This window comes from Cydia splendana, chromosome 8 (genome assembly GCF_910591565.1).
Source record: "Cydia splendana chromosome 8, ilCydSple1.2, whole genome shotgun sequence".
Lineage (NCBI taxonomy): Eukaryota > Metazoa > Arthropoda > Insecta > Lepidoptera > Tortricidae > Cydia > Cydia splendana.
In genome coordinates this window covers 2,239,533-2,266,091 of record NC_085967.1, presented here as the reverse complement: position 1 = coordinate 2,266,091, position 26,559 = coordinate 2,239,533, and the positions used below count along the sequence as shown (strand labels likewise).

The following is a 26,559-nucleotide window of genomic DNA, read 5'->3' as shown; positions in this document are numbered from 1 at the left end:
CCCACCACCATTGGAGCTGACACCACTTGCAAACCCTGGAAACATAAATGTCATTAGAAGCACCAGGTTCATGGACGATTTAGGAAAAGGTAAGAGGGGTACTTAATTAATCAAAAATATTTAATTTAAATTATATAGTTGTGGTTTACTGGTAGAGAATGCCTTATGGCATTAAGTCCACCGTTTGTACTTATTATTTTATGTGCAATAAAGTATAAATAAATAAATATACTTACTATAAAATTACTAGGAACAAATTTATTTATTGTGAAACTCCCAACTATAAATATACAACATTAATAAAAACTTTATTTCAATTGTTTTGTTATAGAAATAAAGCTGTACCGGACTCGCAGCCTGCAGCACCGAGGGGCGTTAGTTTTGTTCAGCTACTCCGAGTTCACCACCGGGGAACACTTCAGGGACATTGCTAGCGACAGCGAGATGTTGATGGATCTGTTCAGGCAGATCGGCTTTAGGCTCAACCTGTCCTATGAGAACAAGACTAAACGGGTAATGCGTCCATTAATTGAGTGAGGTGTTTTTGAGTATTTTTGCCCAAACACTCCGGGCGGAGAACAGATTCCCAATATTACCAAGCTTAAAATGTTTTATCTTCACAGTAGAGTCATCGATAGTAAAAGGAGTAAAGTCTAAAATAATCGTTCCTCTGAGTATGACAGCTGAAGTATATGGCGTCGTACGCTGAAAACAGAGTTACCGCATAATGTTCGGAGCCATACCTAGCGTCATCTGCATCAAGAAGTTTTCTTATATAAGTTATAGGTAATTCAACAATCGGGCACTCTTTTGCAGGAAACATTGGACTTAATAAAGGGCCTCAAGCTAGAAGAGTTCGAGTGCGTTTTCTTCGTGGTTTCGTCCCACGGGTACGGCCGGGACGGCATGTGGGACACCGAAATCCGCTGCACGGACGGCGGGCTGATCTCTTCCCATGAAGTTGTGGACCTTTTCAACAGTGAGAACCACCCGACGCTGGACGGGGTACCTAAGGTGTTCATATTTCAGGCATGCCGGTGGGTGCAGTCTTTGTTTAGTTTTCTTACAAAGCATACTGATAAGATTTATTTCATTACCTACAATGAATCTGTTTTTGTTGATTAATTTTCGCATACCATTCATCTTTCTTAGACTCGGTTGTTGAACATAAGCTTGTTTTTTTCTCTTTCGGTGTGCACATTTCTCGCGTAACAATTCAAGGCTTCAACCGTTTATAATTTTGGAACTTCTATAACTTATCTGGAGTTAGGAGTATAATATCACTGCTTGTAACGCAATTACAAACCACGAAATGATTAGCAGTAAACCGACACAGTTTACAATATATTCGCAACGGAAGGCTATAAGTTGTTTTAAATCGACACGAGTTGCGAATTACCTTTTCGCACTTGTATTGTACAACATTTTTCAGTACATATGGCCCTTTAGTTTGTTTACATATGAACGTATTGTCCTTAATCCCGCCCTAGGGCGGTAAAGTAGCACCATATGTATACTGTAATAGTACATTACATACCTAGGGAGGTAAATTCGTAAATCCTCCAGATCGCAGGTGAGGGCCATAAATATGCGATCTGGAGCTTTTACATTTACCGCCCGTGGTTTGTATAAAGTTTTACGTCTTGCCTTGGCCAGGAAGTGAGATTTTCTTCCCGTCCCGTGGGAAGAAAATCCCACTTACGGGCCTACGGTGACGTAAATTGATTTTCGTTGTTGCCAGCGGTAAGAAATTGCCGCCGGAGCTGCAGGGAGTGATAACGGACGTCTCCAACTTTACCGAGGCTAGCGAGCCGCGTGACTCCGGCAGCCGCGGACGTAGCTACTCCGATATACTTATCGCACACTCCACCCTGCCAGGTATGAAAAGATGCCACAGTGCTTAACCCTTTAGGCGTCGTCCAAATATTACATCACACAAAATTTCGATTTTTTCGACCCAATTGATATTGGTCCATAATTTCCAATAACTATTCGCATGCATACGTACGTACTCGTAACTCCATAATGGAATTAAAGGTTCGAAGTTAAAACCCTAAACACTTGCTAAATTTCAGGTTTCGTCTCACCCCGCAACGAGGGTGACAACAGTGGCTCCTGGTACAAGCAAGCGCTGTGCTCCGTATTCGCCGCGCACGCGCACGACCACCACGTGCTCGAGCTCTTCCAACTAGTCGACGAGGCGCTCAAGCGACGTTGCCACGCCGCCACCACCACTGTCGAGAGCTGGGGCTTCAACAAGCATCTTTACTTGCATCCTGGCTTGGCTGAAGACGCCAATGGGAATCCTAAACCCATGTAAAGTTCAAAAGACCAGTTTGCTCAAGCGACGTTGCCACGCCGCCACCGTCGAGGGCTGGGGCTTCAACAAGCATCTTTACCTGCATCCTGGCTTGACTGAAGACGCCAAATAACTCTTTGGTGTTCACAAATACTTCACAATTTACTACCCAGTCATCATGCTTTGGACTACAGTCAGCATCAATAAAGCAAGGACGCTAATTACGAAGAATTTCGTACATTGTATCGCCTGTTTGTATCACAGGCACGCGCGTAATTATATTGCTTTCCTTTCTCGCCCATGACGCCGGCGGTCAGTGACACTGCGATCGGGACACCAATATAATTAAAATCGTCTAAATCGCGATGCGAGAACTTGCATGCGAGTTTCATACCATTGCGGGTTTTGATTGGTCGGTTGGATTGGACGTAGTCCACAGTCCGCAATGTAACTAAAATCGCATGCGAGTTCGCGCGCCGTCTAAATCAGCCCATGCGCGCGTCATAAATATAGGAAGACGCAGGTCAATGTACGACATTCTTCGTACTTAGCGTCCTTATTTTAGTAGCGTGAAACAATGTACCAAAAGTAGCTGCCGCCTTTTCCGAATATCTGTATATCTCGAGTATCTCGACAGTTCGCGTTCAAAAGTATCTACAACAATTTTATTGTTCTATATATAGATGTAACCACTTTTGTTAGGCTGTCAGAGAAAAATATAAAAGTGACGCTTTTTTATGCTGATTGTACACAGACAGATTTGGACAATCAAGCTCAATTTTAGTAACTAGAATATAAAAAAATATTATGATATTATTATAGTAAATTTAGAAAAATATACTTAATAAAATACCCGACTGATTAGCTTTAGCTAACGTTACCTCTATAACTCAAACATACGTAACATAAAGTTAGTAAAACTATTTGGGCTCTAGCTGTACCAAAGAAGTAATAGGCTAATAGCATACCTAAGACGTAGGTACTCGTGTCCAAAAACCTACCGTCCTATGGTGGGGTCACCTGTTGAAAATATTAAAATATTCTAAACAATCCATTAAATATAACTGTTTCTTAATTAATCAATAAAAATAATCTATTACTTACATGAGAATAACAAAACTTATAAACTATTATTAAAATTAAGTATAAACTAAATAAATTAAAACTAATAAAATAAATAAATAAAACTTACCCATCTATCTTAGATCCCCCAGATCTGTCCCCTGCGGAAGGGTACCCATAAGGCTGGTTACATTCCCACGCTGAATAGATATGCCTATTCCTTGGCCTAGGAATGAGCCAGCCCTAGGGTCACCCGTCGATGTAAGGATATAACACAAAACAACAATCGACATTACCTCAGTTAGGCATTTAAAATAACGTTATATTCCGTCTATATCGTGAAGGCTGTGTGTGTTGTGTTTCTTCGTTATTTAACACACTAGTCCCTGTGATACTAGTCGCTCTAAGTGTTGAAATCATTGTGTTGTATTCCTAATATTATTATGAAGTTGCATTGCTCACGTATTTTTGTACTTAAATTATTTTAAATCATGACAATGAATTATAAAATGTTATACTAAATTAAAAAAAAAAAATTAATGTGAAAATGTAATTTTGGACGTAGTATCTGAATCATTTGTTGTATTGATCTAATTACATATGAGTATGACTATCTAACTATATTTTATAAAAGTTGATAAGTATTCTAACAGGGCTCATTTAGACGGCGCGCGAACTCGCGTGCGATTTTAGTTACATTGCGGCCTGTTGAACTCAGCCGACTGATCAAATAACGCAATGTAATGAAACTCGCATGCGAGTTCTCGCACCGTCTAAATGAGCCCTTAAATATAGTCAAGCATTGAGGCATTCCAAAACCGGAGCACGGGGGTAATGATATTTACCAGTACCAGTCGCTTTTCGGCGAAGGAAAACATCCTGAGGAAATCGGACTATCCCCAATAAGGCCTAGTATGTCCTTTTATGCTGGAAGGTCAGATGGCAGTCACTTTAGTAAAAACTAGTTCTAGCTCCAATTTTTGCGATTACCTTGTTTTATACAATGTAACCGCGAAAGTGCTAATACTCGTAGCATAAGATTTATGACTGTAGTAACTCTTTATTCAATTAGGGTCTTAGGTTAGGGTTTTACAATGTGAGTATAAAAGTAAAATATAAAAACACTTACAAAACATAACAAAAATATATAAACACATTATAAAAAACCTAACCTAGGGTGCCGCCGGCAGCGGGGCAGGGTCCAAGCTGCCGGTGGTCAGGGCCGCAGAGTGAGGAATCGACGTACTATACGCGCCGTGTCCAAAATTACCGCCTTCTGCATCTGACCCTTGATCCAACCACCCAGCGAGAGTCTCTCTAGGTGTTGGTCGAGACTCTTCGCTATGAGACCGTTCGCTGACACGACTATAGGAACAATGATCGTCGAGTCAACATCCCACATAGCGGTTATCTCGTGGGCTAAGTCTAGGTACTTGCTGGACTTGTCCTTCTCGGCCTTCACGAGATTCTCATCATGGGGGATGGTGACGTCGACGAGCACGGTCCGGCGCTGCGATCGATCTATCAGCACGATGTCAGGCTTATTGGCTACAATAGTCCTGTCAGTGATGATAGATCGATCCCAATAGAGCGTGGCACGACCATTTTCGAGAACTGGCGCAGGTGAGTACTTGTAGTACGGCACTTCGCGGTCCACAAGGCCGTATAGGAGGGCAAGCTGCTGGTGAATAATTCTGGCTACGAGGTTATGTCTGTGCAAGTACTCGCCGTTAGCAAGATGAGAACAACCGGAGATAATATGCCTGAGTGACTCTCCGGGACGGCGGCATGCCCGACAAATGTCGACCGTACCGTCCTTCAGGATATATTTCCGATAGTTGTTCGTCATCATCACTTCGTCCGCAATTGCACAGGCAAAACCCTCGGTTTCTCCGAAGAGGTCCCCGAATCGTAACCAGTTCACCGACGCGAGCAGGTCCACATCGGGTCCCGTGAGGGCCTTGTAGAACCGCCCGTGTAGCTGCTTATCCTTCCATACCGCCTTGCGGTCCTCGGTGCTTAGTACTACAGGTTTGCGCCAGTTCTCGTTCGCCAAGGAGAGCGGCGTGAGGCCCTTGTCAGCTGCCACCACATCACAATGCATCCCACACTCGTTGTTGAGGAAATAATTCCTGAGATTGTACACCTCACGGTTGTGGAGATTTTTGGCGTTTAGAAAGCCGCGACCTCCACATTTCCGTGGGATGTACAATCTCATAACAGACGAGCGTGGGTGCAACATACGGTGAGTGGTGAGCAGCTGTCGGACCCTCCGATCCAGGGCATCCAGCTCGGTCTGAGTCCACCTTAGTATGCCAAAGGAGTATGTGAGTAGAGGCATTACCCAGGCGTTGAAGGCGCGCACTTTGTTGCCTCCTGACAAAAGACTGTTGAGTACTTTTGTGAGCCGACTGAAAAAGCGCTCCTTCACCGACCGTCTAATACCTTCTTCCTCAATACCCAACGACTGTGACATGCCAAGGTATTTATAGGTTTCTGATTCAGAGATGGATCTGAAAGACATTGTCTCAGAAAGTTGTAAATTTGTTGAATTTACAACTTTCCCCCGCTGTACATGCATAACCGCACATTTATCGACACCAAACTCCATGTTGATGGCATTACTGAAGACTTCGGTAGTTTTCAGTAGCTCCACCAAGTCTTGGCTATTTGGTGCAAATAATTTGAGATCATCCATGTACAGAAGGTGAGAAATGACTTCACCCCCTCTCCGAAGCCGGCAACCTAGTTCTAAATCCTTCAGCAAGGTACTGAGAGGATTCAGAGCTAGGCAGAACCACAGAGGACTCAGACTATCACCCTGAAATATTCCTCGCTCAATCCTTATAAAATCCTGCGGGCCAGGGCTCCCATCCCCGCCTCCTGGTTGACGAAGGACTGTGGTCCATTGCCTCATACACGCGCTTAGAAAGGCTCTTAAAGCTGTATCAACTTTATACAGCTCTAAGACCCTCTCCAGCCATGAGTGAGGCACCGAATCATAGGCCTTCTTGTAGTCAATCCAGGCTGCTGAGAGGGCCCCCCTGTTCCGCCGGATTTGTTGGCAGATGGTCATGTCTATGAGGAGGAGCTCTTTAGTACCACGGGACCCAACCCTACATCCATTTTGAGCAGAGGCCAAAATATTGTTTGCGACAATGTGCGCGTTGATTTTTGCTCTCAAAATGGATGTAAGGAGCTTGTAGAGTGTAGGCAAGCATGTGATGGGTCTGTAGTTCTTCGCTTCCGTGGTACTACCGGACTTATAGAGCAGGAAGGTGACACCAGTTGTTAAGGAAGGTGGGGGAGAACCAAGCTCGAGGGCTTGTTGAAATTGTGCTGCCAAGCAGGAGTGTGAGCATCGGAACCATTTTAGCCAGAAGTTGTGCAATCCATCCGGCCCAGGACTTTTCCAGTTCTGGGCCGTGCGAATGGCACAACTTACGTCATCGGGGCTGATGGTGACTGCCCCCATAGGTTCGATGGACTCGCACTCACGCTCGACAACACTCATCCAACTCCCCTCGGTGTGTCCGACAGGCACTGACCAGATGCTACGCCAGAAGTCATTCATGACAGTAGCCTCCGGTGGCTGCGAGTCGGACGCACGAGGGTTGGTTTCCTCCCACTTTCGGTACATCTTCCTTTGGTCACTCTGGAAAAGACGGTTCTGCTGGAATCGGTCCACACGCTCTCTGTAGCGGCGAATACGGTTTGCCCATGCATAGACTTTCTGCTTTAGAAAGTCGATGCGCTCCGTAATGTTGGCCATGTAGTCGCGGGGCCTGATATCCGTCCCCGCGAATGCCTGGTTTACAAAGCGCATTACTCGGGGGCGATTGTTGCCCCCCCTGAAGCAGATCAGCTTTGCGATAAGAGTCCTAAAAGAGCTGATACGTCGCTCGATCCGTATTTGCCATGCGGGGGCACCCCCGGCGGTCCTAGGTGCACGTTCAGAGTCCGGAAACTTGACTCGTGCAACACGGCACGCCGCGATGGCTCCGCAATACATGATCGCGTGCGTATCATCTAAATCTTTACTAGTCCGCAAATATGGCTCTAGTAAAGCGTTTAGGGCTCCCATTAGCGCTAGATTGTGTCTATTCATAGGCAAACGTGGTAATCGTGGCCTAATATTGGGTGTGGAGCGATACTGCGTAATCGCCTCATCCAAAGTCCTCCTCAGTTGCTCATTGGCTGTACTACTCACACTCTGCGCGAACTCCTCCTCGTCGGCACAGAGATCTACCCGCGGCGCCTCCGGTGCCTGGTCGGGTGCCGGCACCGGATCCGGCGATGTGGCGGGCGGGTCTCGCACCGAGGTGGAAGCTGCGCGAGTAGAGAGAGCCTCCAGGCGAAGCCGATCAAGTGTCGAGTCATCCAACCGCTTTAGCCGCTGGATGACTCGCACCTGATCCGATAGCCGTTGCGCAGTCACGTCTATGGTTGGTTCGAGGGCCTGAAACAGTGGAAGCATTCGGACACGGTACGCGCATAAGTCGGTTCCCCCCTCTGTAGCCCCATAGTAGGCGCGCATGACGTTCTCATTCATTGTTTGAGACCATCGCATGCGACGCACTACACCACCGGCAGCGGGAACCGTGGGCGGAGCATGATGTCCCGCAGGCCCCAAGCGTGCCGGCAGCGGTGGCCGCCCGCGTCGCGCTGGTGGTCGTGGCGGCGGCGGCGGCGGCCCGCACTCGTCGCTCGACTCGCTGGTATCGGGCGCAGTGGCAAATTCATCGCCCGATGACGCTTGTGAGGAGACGGACGAGACGGGCGAGGGTGGTGGGCGTGCGTTAGTTGTGATAGACGCTTGTGAGCGCGTTTTACTCCGTGTGATCATTTCCTTCTGTCATTCGATCATTCTTTGTTGGCTAGCTTTGTACATAGTTACATTTTCGCGGTCATGAATCCCTTTGCGAAGTGTCGCATTAATGTGTAGGTAACTTTTCCACAAAAAAAAATTCAATAAAAATGTAATAAAAGCCAGTAAAAAACATATTTGATCACATATAAAAGGAAAATTTAGTAAAAAACGCGTCTGACGTTGATTTATAAGATTTATGACTGTAGTAACTTATTATTAGACATTTATGAAAGTATTTTCATACACCATTTTGTATTTCTTAATTTTATAATAAACTTTAAAATTAAAAAGTTGTTTTTATTTTCCTTGGTTAAAGAGATGAGGCAGTTGACGAAATTTCGTTTTTCACGGTAGGCCATCGGCTTCTATCGCTCTCCTATAGTCGCGCGATAGAGAGGCAGATAATGAAATTTCATATTTCGCCTTCGTAGGCCATTAGGCAAAGAATACAATACCCGCTCGGCTATCTTCAGGTCTTGTTCGTCTTTGCACACGATGCGAGTAAAAGCGTTAACAGACTATCGCACCGCACCGCGACCTTGGTGCGGTGCGGAGCATTTATCGATAGTGTGTAAGCTTCCATCGCACATAATTATTATTAATAGCGGTCGGTGGGCATGCACGTCGCACCAACTGACAGGTAATAATAATACTGGTGCGCTCCGCACCAATTTCCCTAGTGTGTAAGCTGCATCGCACCGTTTGACAGCTGTCATCTTCAAATTATGACAGTGGAATAATTATTCTGGTGCGCTCCGTACCAATTTCCCTAGTGTGTAAGCTCCATCGCACCGATTGACAGCTGTCATTTTCAAATTATGACAGTGGACGGCAATGTAGCCAGCCGATGAAATAACAAAAACGCGGAAGCAGTACTTTAAAAAGACACATTTTTTAAGATTTTCATGGAAAAAGGTGCATTATATTACCTCACGCCCTTCATCTACCTCTAAAAAAGCGGAACCACATTCATTGAAATTCAATCTTAAAGGATTCCATTGCAAAAATTCATTGAAAAACACGGAAACATGGGACACTTGGCAACACTGGCGCACGTGTGCGGCAGTCTGTAAGCTAGGATCGCACCGTTTTGACGGTTCGGTGCTATAGTGTGGAAGCCCACGCCAGTACGAGCTATTCCTAGAACCGCTCCAAGGTCGCGGTGCGGTGCGATAGTCTGTTAACGCTTTAACTGAGCAGTTATAGCCGGTCAAACAAGTTTGTCAGCAGAAAAAGGCGCGAAATTCAAATTTTCTATGGGACGATAACTCTTCGCGCCTACGTTTTTTTAAATTTGCCGCTCTTTTCTACTGACGGAAATGACCGCATGTACTACTCATTACAACATTACGGCCACATTACCTATATTACTTACTTTACTCTTTGATTACGGCTAAGTTATTTTGTGTTGTATTAGGCCCCATACGCACGAGAGCTTTTTTAACGCGCGTTATAAAGCGTTTGAATGACAAATGGATAACCATTCACACGAAGGCGGTTTTTAAGCGCGGCGCTTTTTTATCGAGCACTGTTCGATTTTCAGCGTCGAGCGTTGGCCGTTAAATTGAATTGAGCATACGAATCTCCGTGTATTTGTTCCCACAAGCGTTAAAAAAGCGCCGCCGCTGCTGCCGCTTGAATCCAAAGAGGATATAACCACTACGTTTCTTGAATCCTTCCATATCCTAGTGAGTATTATATTCTTTGTTCCATACCCTAAATTCGATTGTTACGAACGACCAACGCTTCAGGCTAAGCGCGCACCACGAAGCGCGATAATTTAGTCGCAGAAATGTAACGTATGAGTTTATATGGCAGTGCGCGCATATGCGACAAAAAAATCGCAGCGATTTTAAAATTGTGATTTGTCACATTTTTCCGCGACTGCTCGCGACGCGATTGTCGCAAAGTGAATTGCAGCATACGGAGTTGTATGGCCCCGCGCGCACTGCGATAATAAAATCGCACCCGGACCTCAGTCGGCATTTCGCTCTCCAAACGTCAACATGTCGGAACCTGCTGCTGAAGACGCTAGATGTTGACCATTTAACTAGTGGCTCTGTGAGCTGTAGACCTCGCGAGCAGAGCTTGAAATAACATGGTGCTAAGAGCTTTAAATATGTATAGTAAATTAAAGAAAAACAATACGAAATTTATGTGTAAAAAAATACAAAAAGTTATAATATCCCAGCATACAATTACTGGGGATCGAACCCAGACCCTCTGTGCAAACAGAAAAAGCGAACGTTTACAAACTGAGCCAAATAGTTCATAGATGGGTTGACGAAATTTAGCTACTCCTTCTCAAATTAAAATTAGTTAAAATTAAATATCTAAATACCGCCTAAACCAGCGATAATTTTTTTCTGCATTTTTTGCTATTAACTCTGTAAACATGTTTCAAAAAGAAAAAAGTCTTATGATATCGATACGACTATTTGTTTAGGCGCCAGGTATCACGACTCCGCCATTTTTAAAAATTTCCAAAAACCGGATTGACAAAAAAAAATTATTTAGTCATAAAATTCGGTTACAAAATTTCACGAGAATCGGTTAAGAATTGCGACCTGTAGAGGAGAACATCCGGACATACGAAAGCAAAATGCCCGAGTCAAAACGTAGACCTTCGCTTCGCTTCGGTCAATTATGGAAATAGAAGATCACCTTTGTGGTATAAATACTCAAAGTCATACAGCGATCGCATATTACAGACAACGTTTCATGACAAACGACTGGTACGAAATCCATGTTGAGAATGAACAAATCGTCGACTTTTTCATCGCAGTGCGCGCAGTGAATATTCTGCGATATATTACAGCGCGATTCTAAAATCGTGTTGCAAAAACTAAAATCGTGGTGCGCGCTTGGCGTAAAGTCGAAAATCCACCAACTCTTGATAAAAAGCGCCACCGCCATCGTGTGAATAAATAAATACACATTACACATGTACATTTTGTGCCATTCAAACGCTTTTTTAACGCGCGTTGTAAAAGCGCTCGTGCGCTTATTCATTAGAGTTGGTCAAACCAATTTGGCAGTCAGTAAGAACCAGGAAAACTATACTCATCCTTTTCTTTTGGGTAGTATGTATGATTCTATGAAAGATAGTATGATTCTCTCTGTCTATGATTGAAATGAGACAGTCCTTTGACAAACATAATAGTAGTTTGTGTTACAAGGGATCAAAATGATATATTTCCTTCAAGGGCGTACATTGAATCCTGAGCGTAATGAGGGATTCAAGTGTTAACGCCCAAGAAGAAATAATTTTGATACCGTGTGACACATACTGCTTTTCACATCAACTATGAGGGAAATAAAAAAATCTTAGTGTTGACACAATCTGATGCTAAACAGATTATTTAAGCTAAAAAAATAATGTGCAAAAAAAATTAAAAATAGTGTTCTAGAACAGAAAAGTGCCACTTTGATCCCTCCTAGCAGGGAAGAAAAGTGCCACTTTGATCCCCCCTAGCAGGGAAGAAAAAGCTCATTTCCGAATAGGTGGTGTGAAAATGTTATTTTTCAGAGTGCTTTGCAATAAATCACACTTTATGAACGTGACTTTGTATGGAATTCTTGCTAAGGCGCGAAAAATTGACAACGTCAATGTCAGATTCAAGATAGCCTTCGCTCATCCATCTGTGCCTGCTGTTATTTTATTATTTATAATTTTTGTATTATTTGTGTTAAATGAGCGTTATTTTAACTATATAATTAAATAATCAGAAAATATATCGCTATGCCGGACGTAATGATATGTGGTATACCAGTGAGTTTCCCTTTTGAGCCTTACGATGTGCAAAAGGCCTACATGGAAAGAGTTATTGAAAGCTTGCAAAACAACTCCAATGCCCTCTTGGAGTCTCCAACAGGTACTGGTAAGACGTTGAGCTTATTATGCTCCTCATTAGCTTGGTTGTTAGTGAAGAAAGCCCAATTACAAATGAATGCACAACTTGGGAACTTCTCTGAACATAACGAAGCATTACGAGATTCCCTGAAACAAGGAGCAGGAAAGAAAGATAATATGACTTGGGGTATGCCGAAAATTATATACTCATCACGCACACACTCACAATTAACTCAGGCAATGCAGGAATTAAAGAGATCAAGTTACAAACATGTTAAAGCGGCAGTTTTAGGGTCAAGAGATCAAATGTGTATCCACCCGGAGGTTTCTAAAGAAACAAATAACATGAACAAAGTACATATGTGTCAGTTGAGAGTCAAATCGCGGACTTGCCATTTCTACAACAATGTTGAGACAAAGAAAGAAGATAGAGCTGTGAAGGATGATATTTTGGATATTGAAGACTTGGTTACTGTGGGAAAGAAATTAAAAGCCTGTCCTTACTATTTAGCAAAAGAGTTAAAGCAAGATGCTGATATTATATTCATGCCATATAACTATTTGCTAGACCCAAAATCTAGGAAAGCAAATGGTGTTGAACTGACAAACAATATAATTATATTAGATGAAGCTCATAATGTAGAGAAAATGTGTGAGGAGTCTGCGTCATTGCAGATTAGATCGACTGACATAGCCCTGTGTATTGAAGAGATTACTTATGTCATGAGGTCATTTGGTGATACCAATGATGAACAACTTGATGCTACCATGGACAACAATCAACCTAAAGACTTTACTTGTGATGATCTTTGTGTTATGAAAGAAATGATGCTAGCTTTTGAAAAAGCGATGGATGAAATCACTGTAGGCAATGAGGGTTCCACTTATCCTGGTGGGTTTATATTTGAACTACTAGAAAAAGCTGAGATAAAAGACCACAATCAAATGGCAGTTATAACATTGCTTGAAAATCTAATACAGTACCTATCAACTGCGAGCGCATCACCTTTTCAACGGAAAGGTGTTGGGCTACAAAAGATAGCAGATCTTTTGAATGTTGTCTTTAGTGGCACAACTCACGCTCACAAAGAAAGGGTGAAGATGTGTTATAAGGTGCATGTTCAAGTTGAAGATAAGAAAAACAACAAAAAGACAGACAGCTGGGGAGCTTTGAAGACAGCTAAAGCTAAATCCTCAGAAAGAGTTCTAAGCTACTGGTGTTTCAGCCCAGGTTTTGGTATGAAGCAGTTACTTGAGCAGAATGTAAGAAGCATCATCCTAACTAGTGGCACCTTGGCCCCACTTAAACCTCTAATATCAGAGCTTGGGATTCCAATTGGAACACAATTAGAGAATCCCCATATAATCAAAGCAAATCAGATCTGTGTCAAGATTATCGCACAGGGGCCTGACTCCACACAGCTAAATTCAAATTATCAGAACAGAGACAACCCAAAATATATTTCTTCCCTTGGACGGACGATTTTAAGTTTCACCAGAGTAGTGCCTGATGGTCTCTTGGTGTTCTTTCCTTCCTACCCCATCATGAACAAATGTCAAGAAATGTGGCAGTCAGAAGGCATATGGTCAAGTATTAATAACATAAAACCAATCTTTGTGGAGCCACAGAGGAAAGACACCTTTAATGCAATAATGAGTGATTTTTATAGCAAAATCAGTGACCCAAGCACTAGAGGGGCATGTTTCATGGCTGTTTGCAGAGGAAAGGTGTCTGAAGGCTTAGATTTTGCAGACATGAATGGTAGAGCTGTTATCATAACTGGTTTGCCTTTTCCTCCTCTAAAGGATCCAAGAATAGTCTTAAAGAAAAAGTATTTGGAAGAATTGAGGGCCACTGATAAAGACTTCTTGTCTGGAGATGAATGGTACTCTTTGGAGGCCACTAGAGCAGTCAATCAAGCTATTGGCAGAGTCATTCGGCACCAGAATGATTATGGTGCCATATTACTTTGTGACAGCAGATTTAACAGCCCTAAGCTAAAGGGGCAGTTGTCAGCATGGCTAAGAAATCACATAACTGTTTCCAATAAATTTGGAGAAACTGTAAGTGAAATCTGCAGATTTTTCAAAACTGCCGAGTCAGCTTTGCCCGCTCCTAAATTGAAACCTTTACTTCCTACTGAGGCGAATACTTTTAAAGCAAACCAAGGAAATGTTACTGGAGTTGCTTTCCCGACTACTCAAACTAGAATAGTTAGTAAAACTACTAAAAAGTCAGTCAGCCAGTACCCGAATTCAAATGAAGTGTATGCAGACTTTGCCATGGATTTTTACAAAAACGCACAATCATCTGCCTATGTCAATGAGTTCAAACCTAAAGAGACCAAGGATCTTTTCAGTGCAATTGATAGTAGCAATCAGTCGTGCACTAAAGCCGAGCCTTTAGTGACTATTCATAAAAGGAATATTGAAAGTCAGGAGGCAACAATTTTACCGCCTATGAAAAAGAAACTCAAAATTAAACCATTTGGTTTCGATGAGAACTTAATGGGTAGCAGTGGAACAGCCCTTGTTGATAGAGAACCACCTTCATCACTTATCGACTTTGTGAAAGAAATAAAAACCCTTTTACAAGCTGACCAGTACAAGCAGTTTCAGACGTCAATATCAAACTACAAGAAAGAAGGGAATTATAGCAAGTTTTTAACAGTTTTAACTAGTTTGTTAGAGAATAGGAAAATGTTTTATTTATTTAAAGGCATGAAGAGATTTTTAAAAGAGGAACATAAAGATAGTTTCCAGAAATATTGTGATAATGTGAAATTAGAGAATTTATCAAATTGACTTTTAATTTAATAAATTGTTTTTACTACCTTGGTCTACTTAATTTATCCTCAACGGGCCCAGATGGGAATACACCAGATTTCATTCTACAAAACAGGATACTTAGAGAAAAAATACTTTTTTAGTTTATATATTTCTATATTACATTAAACTAACAACTAAAATCTACCAATTTAAAAAACATTCTTTGGGGCCTCATTAATCTTATTAGCTATCTCAACAGAGTTAATCCTCAACATCGTCTGTTCAGCCCGCTGGAAGTTAATTCTCATATACTGCTTCCTCCTCTTCTTCTTGAAATGCACGCGAGTGTGCGACAGGCCTTTAGATATTACTGTAGCAGTGACATTGACCAAGCCGGGCTGTACTAGTGGTCTCCCTATTAGTGAGAAATCCTTAGTGGCCGCAAGTAACACTTTGTCTAGTTTTATCTTATCCCCGATACTTGGTGGCCAGTAACCTTCGACAACGAGCAAGTCCCCGTCTGTGACACGCCACTGTTTGCCCAGCAGATGCACAATAGCGAAGTTTCTTGAGGATTTCTGCTCTATAAGTTTGTTACATGTTGCTATGACATCTTTCTGCGTGTCAGCTGTGTTCTCTCGGGGTATTAAATTACTCACGAATCTTGATATAATGCCTCCTGAAAGGGAAAGTACTTAGAAATTTCGATACACATTTAACATAAGACGATATACTATCGTGGTGATAAAAAGGATACATTACCTTGGCTGCCAGTAAAAGCAGTTGCAAGTTTCTGCAAACCTGCCCTGATCATAGCCATAATTTTAACAATGTAATGGTCAATGTAATGTTTTAAAGAAGGAACATTTTTAACATATTTTTAACAAAACATAACCTAAAATAGCGTTTGACAATTGACATTTTTAGCGCTCCGTTCAGAAATATGACATGTATAATATTCGGTTCGATTGGAGCCAATCCAGACGGGATGATCAAATCGACTGATTTGATCAGAAAAGATATTGGCGTCAATCTCCAATTTTAGATTTATGGTGACATTTGACCGCTCTAAATTAAAAAATGCCCCCAAACGCGAATACTAGTGTCACAAATTGGTATTCTTGCGTCCGCACTTCCTTTTTATCGGTAATATCGGCATAATCGGTGGTTGAAATCGACGAGCCAAATTGGCGTTTGCGACCGCACGGCCTGATTTGATCAGACAATTTAATCAGATTGGCGAAAACTTGTCCCGACTGGATTGGGCTTAAGGCGCCGATTTCAACTGCCGATTATGACTGATATCAAACCGATATTATCGATTAAATGGAGGTGCGGACGCAAGAATAGCAATTTGTGACACTAGTATTTTCGTTTGGGGAGATTTTTGTTAATTTGTGGTTAATTTAGAGGGCCATAAATACCATAAATGATAATGATGATGGTGATTAAATTGGAGATTGACGCTGTTTAGTATTCCACCTAAATGCTATGCTAACTCTTTTGAAGTAGCGCGGCTACTGGCCGGTGACACAAAACGTCTACAAAAAACAATAACTGGCATCAGTTCAGTGCCATCCGAATCGCGAAAGAAATTATATCTTAATTTCCAATATATTCAGAAAAAACAAACTTATTAAGTGTTTCCTAGTTATTAATAAAGAAAGCCGCCAGCACCAGCAGAGGCCTCGGATCTGCCAGCAGCATACCGGAAACCACCGGTAAGCCAAGTTAGTTTCTTTTGGGTTAGTATAGCACAACCACCAATACAGTCTAGGCTTGATCAAATCGGTCGGTTTGATCATCCCGTCTGGAATCCACTTTATTTCTCACTAGAATACTTAATAGAAAACGTTTCTGTACTTATATCTGTATCTTAGGTATTTAAACAAAAGTAAACAAACAATTTGCAAATATTCGGGAAGTTATATCATTTATTGGTTAACCTGTCAGTCACTGAACCTACATTATTTTTGATCATGTAATATTTTCATCTACCCTTTTTTCTATTTTTCGATGTTGGCGGTAGGCTGTTCTTTGTTCTGTCACATTTGTGCTTGCATGCGATGTATGTTAGATGCTCTCCATCAACACTCCCTTCTCTGTAAATTGTAGCTGTCACGTGGTACCACAAATTCGATCGGACACAAGGAATCTACCAACCTAGGATTTGGCCGACCACTTTTTTTTAACTATCCTACCATACAAGTTTCATTCTATTTTTCGATGAGGTTTTTTTTGATGAATTTTGGTACTTTATTGCCATTTGCGCAAAATTTGCCAAGTTAAGCCGTGGCCGACCATGAGCTACTAAAAGTCAGCTACCCCTACAGAGTAGGTATTTTCTATTTTTTTATCAGGTAGAATTTCACGCAGTAGGCCACCGGACTACTGGCTAAGTCATCATAGGCCTTTTCGTCTATTGCAGACGATTTATGGTGTAACACCGGAGAAATATCGTTTTTGGTGGCTGAATAGACCGATGCGAGACCGACATGGTCTACCACAGGCCCGACAAGAGAAGTTTGCGGAAACCGGTACTGAGACACCTTGTCGTTTTTGGCTCTTGTCAGCGAGTGCGGCGAACCAGGTCTCATCACAAAACTTCCGACCCTCCACAACAACACGTAACACATTGGCTAATAAAGTAGGAGCAACGAATTCAATCGATTGACCAAATGCCGCGATGTATTGCAAATCTCATGTGACGTTTTGGTGAAGCCATTAGTGGATGCGGTATGAGGCCAATTCAAACTTACATTGTGACTTTAAAACAGTGGTGGGCAAATTTTCCTCATGAGGGGCCAAAACTTGGAGGAATTTCAGAGGAGGGCCAGATTTACAGCAAAAATTGATTTTTAGGGTTCCGTACCCAAAGGGTAAAACGGGACCCTATTACTAAGACTTCGCTGTCCGTCCGTCCGTCCGTCCGTCCGTCTGTCACCAGGCTGTATCTCACGAACCGTGATAGCTAGACAGTTGAAATTTTCACAGATGATGTATTTCTGTTGCCGCTATAACAACAAATACTAAAAACAGAATAAAATAAAGATTTAAATGGGGCTCCCATACAACAAACGTGATTTTTGACCAAAGTTAAGCAACGTCGGGAGTGGTCAGTACTTGGATGGGTGACCGTTTTTTTTTGCTTTTTTTTTTGTTTTTTTTTTATATGGTACGGAACCCTTCGTGCGCGAGTCCGACTCGCACTTGCCCGAATTTTTTATTATATCGCTGTTCATAATGGTCATATACACATTTTTTCGCAGGACCGCCGGCGGGCCAGATAAAATCCTTTCGCGGGCCGGACTTGGCGCGCGGGCCGTATTTGCCCACCACTGCTTTAAAATGATATAAATGATGTCAGTCGCGCATAGATTTCGCTCGTAGATACTTATCCGTACATTTGTATTGGTGCGAGCGAGACGCACGGGCGACTGACATCATTTTGATGTCGCAATGGGGAGACACTCCTGACTTCGGGCAATATCGGCTCCGTTCGGCTCAGCATTGCTCCGAGCAATTATTAGGGTTGACACAACTTGACGTCCCTTTGCGTGCACGACCACAGATAAGATAATTACTTGAATTTTGACAACCCTAAATAGTCGAAAGGGATAGTGCCGTTAGAAAGGGATATCATGATTCGACCCTGAACCGGTTGTCAAACTTCGGTATTCTAGGAAGTGTCCTTTCTGTACGGTATAGTACCTACTATTATATATTACTTATTCTGTGAGTTTGAATTAGCCTCGGTAACGTGCATAAAGTTCCATTTCATAATATGTAAAATAAAAAATTATACATCAACAGCGATTGTTTTTGTCCTCCATTTTGATCCCGTTTTAAGCGGTTAATTTGGTGGGAGTGCTTCACAGGCTTACAATGGCGCCTAGATTAAATTAATACAGACGCCATTTCGCTAAGTGGCCCAGAAGCCTAGGTTTATGAAACGCGTATCAATTGCTGCGGCGTTTATGGGCTGAGTGTATTGCGATGAGTTTCATTTTTAGGGTTCCGTACCTCAAAAGGAAAAAATGGAACCCTTATAGGATCACTCGTGCGTCTGTCTGTCTGTCTGTCTATCTGTCTGTCTATCTGTCTGTCTGTCCGTCTGTCACAGCCTATTTTCTCAGAAACTACTGGACCAATTAAGTTGAAATTTGGTACACATATGTAAATTAGTGACCCAAAGATGGACATGTAACGTAAGCAAATTAATTTTAAACATGGGGGCCACTTTTGGGAGGTAAATAAGAAAGTTATAAAATACAGTGAGTAAATGAGAAAGTTAAAAACTACCTATATCATGTTATATATAAAATGAACGAGAACATCTTGAGAATATCAAATATATTATTTTTGTAATTTTTAAATACATACGTTAGAAGTTATTTTAGTAAATAGCTAAAAAAATGACCAGCCCCCCCCCCCCCCCCTTATCTCTCTGAAACTACTGAGTCTAAAATTTTGAAAAAATACACAAAACAGTTCTTTACCTATAGATTACAGGAAAATCTATTAGAAATGTGCAGTCAAGCGTGAGTCGGACTTATTATACGAAACCTTTGGAACGCGAGTCCGACTCGCACTTGGCCAGTTTTTTTTGTTGCCATCGGTATGTTGGATTAAAAATTGGTTTAAGCGTTTCATAGACTTTCCAATTTATAAAAACAACGAACAGAGACGTAGCTTTAGAAAAAACCGGACAAGTGCGACTCGGTCTCGCCCACCGAGGGTTCCGTACTTGTTAGTATTTGTTGTTAAAGCGGCAACAGAAATACATCTGTGAAAATTTCAATCACGGTTCATGAGATATAGCCTGGTGACAGACAGACAGACGGACAGAGGGACAGTGGAGACTTAGTAATACGGTCCTGTTTTTACCCTTTGGGTACGGAACCCTAAAAAGACATGAATAAGAAAATATTATTACTTACTTATGCTGGTTTTTACATGAAGCCTACTGACAGACGGTTGGACAATAAAAATATTATTATCGCGAAATTTCTAATTTCGAGGTAAACCCTCTCTCCTCTGCTCACAAACGAGAATCAGTTGAGAAATGTGGCATGTAGAGAAGAACATCAGCCCTATTCGGATTTCGAGATAATCACAAGATCTTGAGACGATATAGAGATTAACTAGATATCGACTAGATGTGACTTGGATATCTAAGTCATAACTTGTCGAAATCGTTCAAGAGGACCTCCAGAATCGCGGAAACGTCAAATTTGACATATCTTACAAATATCTTTAAATTATCCGTATCGTAACTTGTTGAAGTCTAGTAGAAATCTAATTCATTTTCCGAATCGAGCCGCATTAAATACAATTTTCACTTATCATGCTCAAAAAGTGCACCTTTATGTCGTACGTAGACAACATAAAATCGCATTTTATGCTCTAGAGCATAAAGTAAACCCATCTATTACGACCCTTATTGACTTAGCAATAAAGTCCAAATTCTGCCATACAAAGTGCCAGCCCTGCCGGCGCGTCCCCGACCGGCGCTCTCCCGATCGGCGTGCCCCGCGCCTCCGACCGGCCCAAGAACAATTTTCTTTAGTCTTGAATAAATACGTTAAAATAACCTAAAATATTTGATTTCTTGTATATTTTCCTCGCAATCGAAGTGAAAAGCAGAGTGTACAACAAGGGCATAAATGTCAATTTTTACCCTCGTCTACTATTTTGGTCTTCGCTTCGCTCAGACCAAAAAATTGCCTCGGGTAAAAATGGGTCACTTTATGCCCTTGTTGTACAATCTACTATTATACAGCTGGACAGACATACGAAAGTATTTTTGCCCAAGATAAAATTAAAGTAAAGAGGGAACATAAATAAATAAAATATAAAATAAATAAAAATAAAAATAAAAAAGCCTTTAATCTATCATAAAACACTTTACAATTTAAAAATACTACATTAAACTTAAAAATATTGTACTGTGATTTTTGGATTATAAAACTAACTTAAAATATAATATATATATCTATATATAAAAAGAGGGAACAGATATGTAGGTATTATTTTAAATTAAAAAATATTCACCCGCTACTCGATTAACTGCGAGCTATGGACAATTAAAGTATGTACATTATGTAGAGCTATATACCGATACGTTATATTTCAGTATTAGTCGTCTATTGAAATGCTGTTGAAAGAAAAGTACAGTCAGCGATAAAAGCTTGTATCAAAAATGAAATTTTTATCACAAAACTTATTTCGATTAAATATGCCCCCTAGTACTTACGGATGTAGTGTATTTATACCACATCAGTGGAAAACAAGCACACGGCCCGCCTGATTGTAAGCAGTCACCGTAGCCTATGGACGCCTGGAACTCCAGAGGTGTTGCCGACCTTTTAAGAACCTGTACACTCCTTTTTTGAAGAACCCCAATGAATGAAGTGTATAATTATTTTCCATCGTATTTTCACGGAAACGTACGAACGTGTCTTGCTATTTCAGTCAGTCTCGGTAAAAAAGTTCAGAGGTTGACTGACGTAGCATGACAAATACGAACGTTTCCGAGAAAATACGATGGAAAACAATTATGCATTACATCAGTAAAAATATGGTTTCGTCTGTTTAGGGACCATCCGCAGCCCCACAAGTTAGTAATTGGAGCCCACTTTTGGTCGCGAAGTGAGCGCTAACCTCGTTATCGGGGGTTAAGTGGTCCTCACCTTAAATTACTGTTGCTACGCGAGCGCGGGCCAGTCCAATTCTTAACCCATTCAGCGCTAATCACGACACATATACGGCTCGATTCGGGAAATGAATTAGAGATTAACTAGATACGATATAGTAAAGATATGTGACGTTCTACGGCAAAAGGTACCTTATGGCGGCTGGCGCCGCGATTCGGGAAATGAATTAGAGATTCACTAGATATGAAATAGTAAAGATATGTGACGTTCCACGGCAAAAGGTACCTTATGGCGACTGGCGCTTACGTCGCATAGCGCCGCAATAATATTGGAGCGGTGTTAATAGTAGCGTAAGCGCCAACCGCCATAAGGTACCTTGGGACGTCACATATCTTTACTATATCGTATCTAGTTAATCTCTAATTCATTTCCCGAATCGCGCCGGTTGTTGTTTTGTCGAGTGCCAATATGTAACATAACACATGTATTACACATATGTAAGACAAGTACGAGCGATATGAACACGCGAATGATACCTAATAAATTAAATCATTTTGATAATCGGAATGAAAGCTGCCCTCCTGAGGCCTATTGCATAATAAAATACAAACTAATAATATTAGTGATTAGTGATTTTGTATGTAAAAATCACTAATAGTATTAGCTTGAAATTTATTGTGCAATCCGGCCCTGGCCCGTATTCAAACAATGAGATACGTCATATACTAGATATTGAAACGATATGGATTGGATATGTCAGTGTCAAAAGTGTCGTTTTTGTTTGAAGAAACATCAATTTTGACACTGACATATCCAATCCATATCGTTTCAATATCTAGTATTTGACGTATCTCATTGTTCGAATACGGCTGTGGATCGCTTGGCAAGCGGGTAGCGGAAGGGGCATTATAGCGCGCTACGACGCGTAGACGTGCTACGGTTGCTACGGCGTAGCCATTGATAGCTTTTTGTGTCATTCCCAGCGTCTGCTACGCGCTACGTAGCCAATAAGATGCGAAACCCCGTATGTAGCGAAAAGCGACTACGAACAGAGAACCCGCTAGCAGTAAATTATGCGTTAAAATAAATACTTAGGCCGATTCAGATTTAACGATATTGTGTACGTTTTGATTTTGTTATCAAATCAAATCGTATACCTTCCATAGATTATTACAGACCTTACAACATACGAAAATTTCCAGAGAATTTGAGTTAAAAAAAGGAAATGAAATAAAAGATGACAAGTAGGACTATCTGCCCGATTCGAACTTTATGATACGTCAATTAATAGATCTAGAAACGATATGGATTAGATGTGTCAGTGTCAAAAGTGACGTTTTTGTTTGAAGTAATGTCACATTTGAGACTGACACATCTAATCCATATCGTTTCTAGATCTATTAAGTGACGTCACAGAATAAATAATAGTACTAGGTACAGAACACTAACTCTCTAACAAAACGCGTCTGTTACGATCAGCACAGATATGGCCGCTAGGTGGCGACAGCGCCACGCGCGGCTTATGGCTTTCCCCAAAATTGGGGCGGAACGGATGTACTTTTAGCTACCTGTAGCAAACCGACGAAATCGCGGCGTGAGCCACGCCTGGTGACGTATCTTAAAGTTCGAATCGGGCCGTATTAGCTTGATTTCAGAAAAAGAAACGCATTTGTAACAACAATAAATTAAAATAGGCAGTCTTACGGTTACTTTTATAACATTAAACTGAGTTGTCTGACTAGAAACTTTTTGTAAAATGTTTATTCCACTTGAGTTTGATCCCATTTTATCGAAGCATAAACTGCTTTACTAAAGTTGCTTAAAACCTGTTCAACCCAAGTTTCAACCAATCACAGCGCGCTTACTACCATTCCATCCAATCAGAGCGGCCAGTAAAACAAACGGTGAGCGTTATCCAGGTTCCATTTTCGAAATCCAGGTCTACGTCGGTCGCCGGCCGGCCGAGAGCGTTCGGGAGAGTCCGGAGATGCTCGGGCGAGTTCGGCGGCGTCTGGGGCGCGTTGTCATGGCGACGGGCGGGCACGCGGTGCCGAGAGCGCCGCCACCGCCGCCGAAAACAAACACGGGAGCGGAGGCTCGCCGGCTGGTAGGGGAGCTTGCTTAAAAGGGCTATTTTTGTAAAACATGCTCGATGAGCATATGAAATACGCGCTTGTAACACCTCTGGAGTTGCAGGCGTCCATAGGCTACGGTGACTGTTTCCATCAGGCGGGCCGTAAGCTGGTTTGCCACCGATGTGGTATAAAAAAAAAGAGGATATCCTTAAATAGATTTTATTTACAACTATACTCTGTATCTTTAGGTATTTAAATAAAAGTAAACAAATAATTTGTACATTTTCGGGTAGTTATCATTTATTGGTTAACCAACCAAATACAAAACCGCCTGGATCTGTCACTGAACGACCTGACTTTAACCTATATTATTTGATCATGTAATGTTTTCATCTACCCTCAACTGGCTTAAGGAGCCATTTGAGGGTAGATTTTGTTTACTTTTATTTAAATACCTAAAGATACAGACTATAAGTAACAGTTTCTTAACCAATGATCCGGTTCGAAGGACCATAATATTTTACGTCATATTTCTGTCTTAATCTACTACTAAACGGAATGTTTTTTTATCATGTACATCTTTAATTTGCTAGAAACATTGGTTTTCTTACTTTTATTACATTTTTTGTGGTTGCGATTTTTCCAATTAGTTACGTTCAGCCCCAAAAGAAAGTTTACCAACCCCCATACACGGTAATCGCTGAGGTGCAAACTTGGACAATTTTCAGCACCGTGCGGCGAGGCGGGCGTCCCCGGCGCAGGGCGGGAGAGGGGCGAGGCGGTGCGCGGGGAGGGGCAGCGCCGGAGCCTGCGCGCGCACTGTTCTCGCGTCAGTCGCTGGGCGGCGGTAGCCGGCGCACGGTCGATATCGCCTGGCCATGCTGCCTGCACGCGCTTCCGCGCTGTGAAGAGACCAGAGGTCAGTGACATGTGTGTGTAACAGGGTCAACTCATCATGTGCCTTGGGGAACCTGTACCGGTTGTAATGCGAATGCTGCTTTCATAGGTACGTGGTAAGCATGGGTGTTATTGTCATGCGCTCGGCTGCTGACGAGATGTCAGCCTGAAAACGGCAGGTTAAGGAGATACTTCGCATAACCTTTTTGAGTGAAGACTTTTCCTTAAGGGTGATAAAAAGATACATAACCTCTTTAAAATCAGGATTATTTTCATACACATCACAAGCTTCGCATCAACGTAGTATTTCATATAGATGATCAATATAGCTTCAGTCATAGATTATATATACAGCACACGGCTAATCAAGAATCCATTACACACAACGTAAATGAGAAATGACTATTTGATGAAACGGTTTCCCGGAGATACATAATAAATTCAGTTCGTAGAACCTTATTTGTTTAGACTAACCTCTGGTATGTTTCTTGGAAGTGTATGGCATTATTTTGTGGGGTTTGCGCGGTTTGAGTGTCAGCTGATTGGGATGTGTGACCAGTGTGACAGATTTGACAGTTGCCCAATCGTGAAAGAGACGGTTTTAGCAGTCTTAAGAGGAAAGGGGACGTAGTCACGTGTTCACCGCTCCATGCAAACGTAGTCCCCATTAAAAAAAGTGTATGGAATTTGTTTTTTGCTCCTTACTCTATAATAAAATCATAGAAATGGTCAAACATAGAGGCATAGCTATGAATTTATCATAAAGGAATATATTATGGACTACGTGAACAGAAGATTTTGCTACTGCGAAAACCCACAATCATTGGAATTGCCTAACAGAAATGATATTTTTAAGTTATCGTATTCGGGTCTAAATTTCAAATCCTGACAAACGTACAATCGAAACTGGCCTTAATGGTTTAAGAAAAGGATGTTTCGGCTGTGCATTTGTTTTTGACTTGGCGTAGGCACTACTGTACCCCTAGACCATAGATGCCGATGCGTAATACCTACTAATTAGTAATTATATCATTAGTGCAGAAGTAACTCTGTCTGTTTGTTACCGCTTAAACAGCTGAACCGATTAAGATGAAATTTGGTATGGAGATAGTTTCAGGCCTGAGGAAAGACATAGGATAGTTTTTATCATATCAATCATCATCATCCCATATGATTAATCGGTTTGATGTCAGGTGCATGTTTTAATTGGCCTGTGTGAAAGATACTTCGCGAACTGTGTTACTCTACAATATCTAGAGCGAATAATATACAGGGTGGCCAAAAATAAGTGCATTCCCGTTGCCAGGGATGTTTTGGGATTATACTGAGCAACTTTTACTATGGGACCAACCCTGAAATCGCGAAAAAAATTTTTGCTGTTTCATACATTTTGGCCGGTCCATTTTCTATGGGAGGGTAAATTTTTTTTCGCTATTTCGAGGTTGGTCCCATAGTAAAAGTTGCTCAGTATAATCCCAAAACCTCCCTGGCAACGGCAATGCACTTATTATTTGGCCACCCTGTATAAAACAAAAACAAAGTTCATCCGGAAGTCTAAGAACTTTTATATAACTCCATTTCCTAAATTGGTCCGTTCGAGAATCGAACTTGAAACAATCTATAAATTGCAGCCAACGAAAGTGCCTCGGTCATATCAATTTCACTATGCGTCTAAAATAGACGTGTTGACACGTGGATTTCGTTCGTACAGTCCGTGAAAAAGTTTAAGCGGGCCAGTTGTCCAAAATGATCTGAACACTTTATTAAAAAGAAGTTGACGACCACGTATAGTCGCCTTTCAATAGTAGTCCTCATTTTCCTCTCTGGATATCAACATTTATTGAAAATATTTTGACACAATTTGATGTACAGTCAACTGTAAAAATATGGGTGTAGAAAACTTACTCAAAAATATGTCCCATAGTTCTTAATTCTTAATTCACTGATATAAGAGTTATGGGACATATTTTTAGACGATTTGTACACTCATATTTTTACAGCTGACTGTACCAGAAAACAGAGTACCCTCGGTTTGATATTATTCGAATTTTTTATTATTATAAGAGTTAGTTTAAAAA

The 26,559-nt window shown here is 41.6% G+C and overlaps 4 protein-coding genes across 14 annotated transcripts in view; 3 read left to right on the top strand and 1 right to left on the bottom strand.

Moving 5' to 3' along the window:
• Positions 1 to 4,404, top strand: LOC134792633 (caspase Dronc-like). The gene is made up of 5 exons (XM_063763885.1): positions 1 to 89; positions 332 to 513; positions 817 to 1,037; positions 1,742 to 1,878; positions 2,076 to 4,404. The coding sequence occupies exons 1-5, from the start codon at positions 71 to 73 to the stop codon at positions 2,318 to 2,320; spliced, it is 804 nt and encodes a 267-aa protein (XP_063619955.1). The 5' UTR covers positions 1 to 70; the 3' UTR covers positions 2,321 to 4,404.
• Positions 4,405 to 11,873: 7,469 nt separating this feature from the next.
• Positions 11,874 to 14,917, top strand: LOC134792611 (regulator of telomere elongation helicase 1 homolog). The gene has a single exon (XM_063763844.1). It carries the CDS (start codon positions 11,974 to 11,976, stop codon positions 14,887 to 14,889), a length of 2,916 nt encoding a protein of 971 aa, XP_063619914.1. The 5' UTR covers positions 11,874 to 11,973; the 3' UTR covers positions 14,890 to 14,917.
• Positions 14,918 to 15,014: 97 nt separating this feature from the next.
• LOC134792636 (large ribosomal subunit protein bL21m) overlaps positions 15,015 to 26,559 on the bottom strand; it is a 155,267-nt gene continuing 143,722 nt past the window's right edge. Inside the window, exons 2-3 of one of the 2 annotated variants that reach the window (XM_063763889.1) lie at positions 15,616 to 15,674; positions 15,015 to 15,532 (exon numbers count right to left, since the gene is read on the bottom strand). In XM_063763889.1, the coding sequence (XP_063619959.1) occupies positions 15,063 to 15,532; positions 15,616 to 15,673 (528 nt within the window). In that variant the 5' untranslated portion in view covers position 15,674 and the 3' untranslated portion in view covers positions 15,015 to 15,062. Of the gene's footprint in view, positions 15,533 to 15,615; positions 15,744 to 26,559 lie in introns of those variants that run through there. The other variant, XM_063763888.1, reaches the window with a different exon arrangement.
• LOC134792614 (disintegrin and metalloproteinase domain-containing protein 11) overlaps positions 24,329 to 26,559 on the top strand; it is a 721,926-nt gene continuing 719,695 nt past the window's right edge. For 5 of the 10 annotated variants that reach the window (XM_063763852.1, XM_063763851.1, XM_063763850.1 and 2 more), the window contains exon 1: positions 24,330 to 24,590. The gene's annotated coding sequence lies outside the window, so the exon portion shown is untranslated. Of the gene's footprint in view, positions 24,591 to 26,559 lie in introns of all 10 variants that reach the window. The other 5 variants (XM_063763854.1, XM_063763849.1, XM_063763853.1 and 2 more) reach the window with 2 other exon arrangements.

Coding starts and splice junctions, on each gene's coding strand:
- LOC134792633 (XM_063763885.1), top strand. Junction 514..816: donor ATGAGAACAAGACTAAACGG/GTAATGCGTCCA, acceptor ACTCTTTTGCAG/GAAACATTGGACTTAATAAA. Junction 1,879..2,075: donor CGCACACTCCACCCTGCCAG/GTATGAAAAGAT, acceptor GCTAAATTTCAG/GTTTCGTCTCACCCCGCAAC.
- LOC134792611 (XM_063763844.1), top strand. CDS start 11,974: ATGCCGGACGTAATGATATGTGGTATACCAGTGAGTTTCCCTTTTGAG.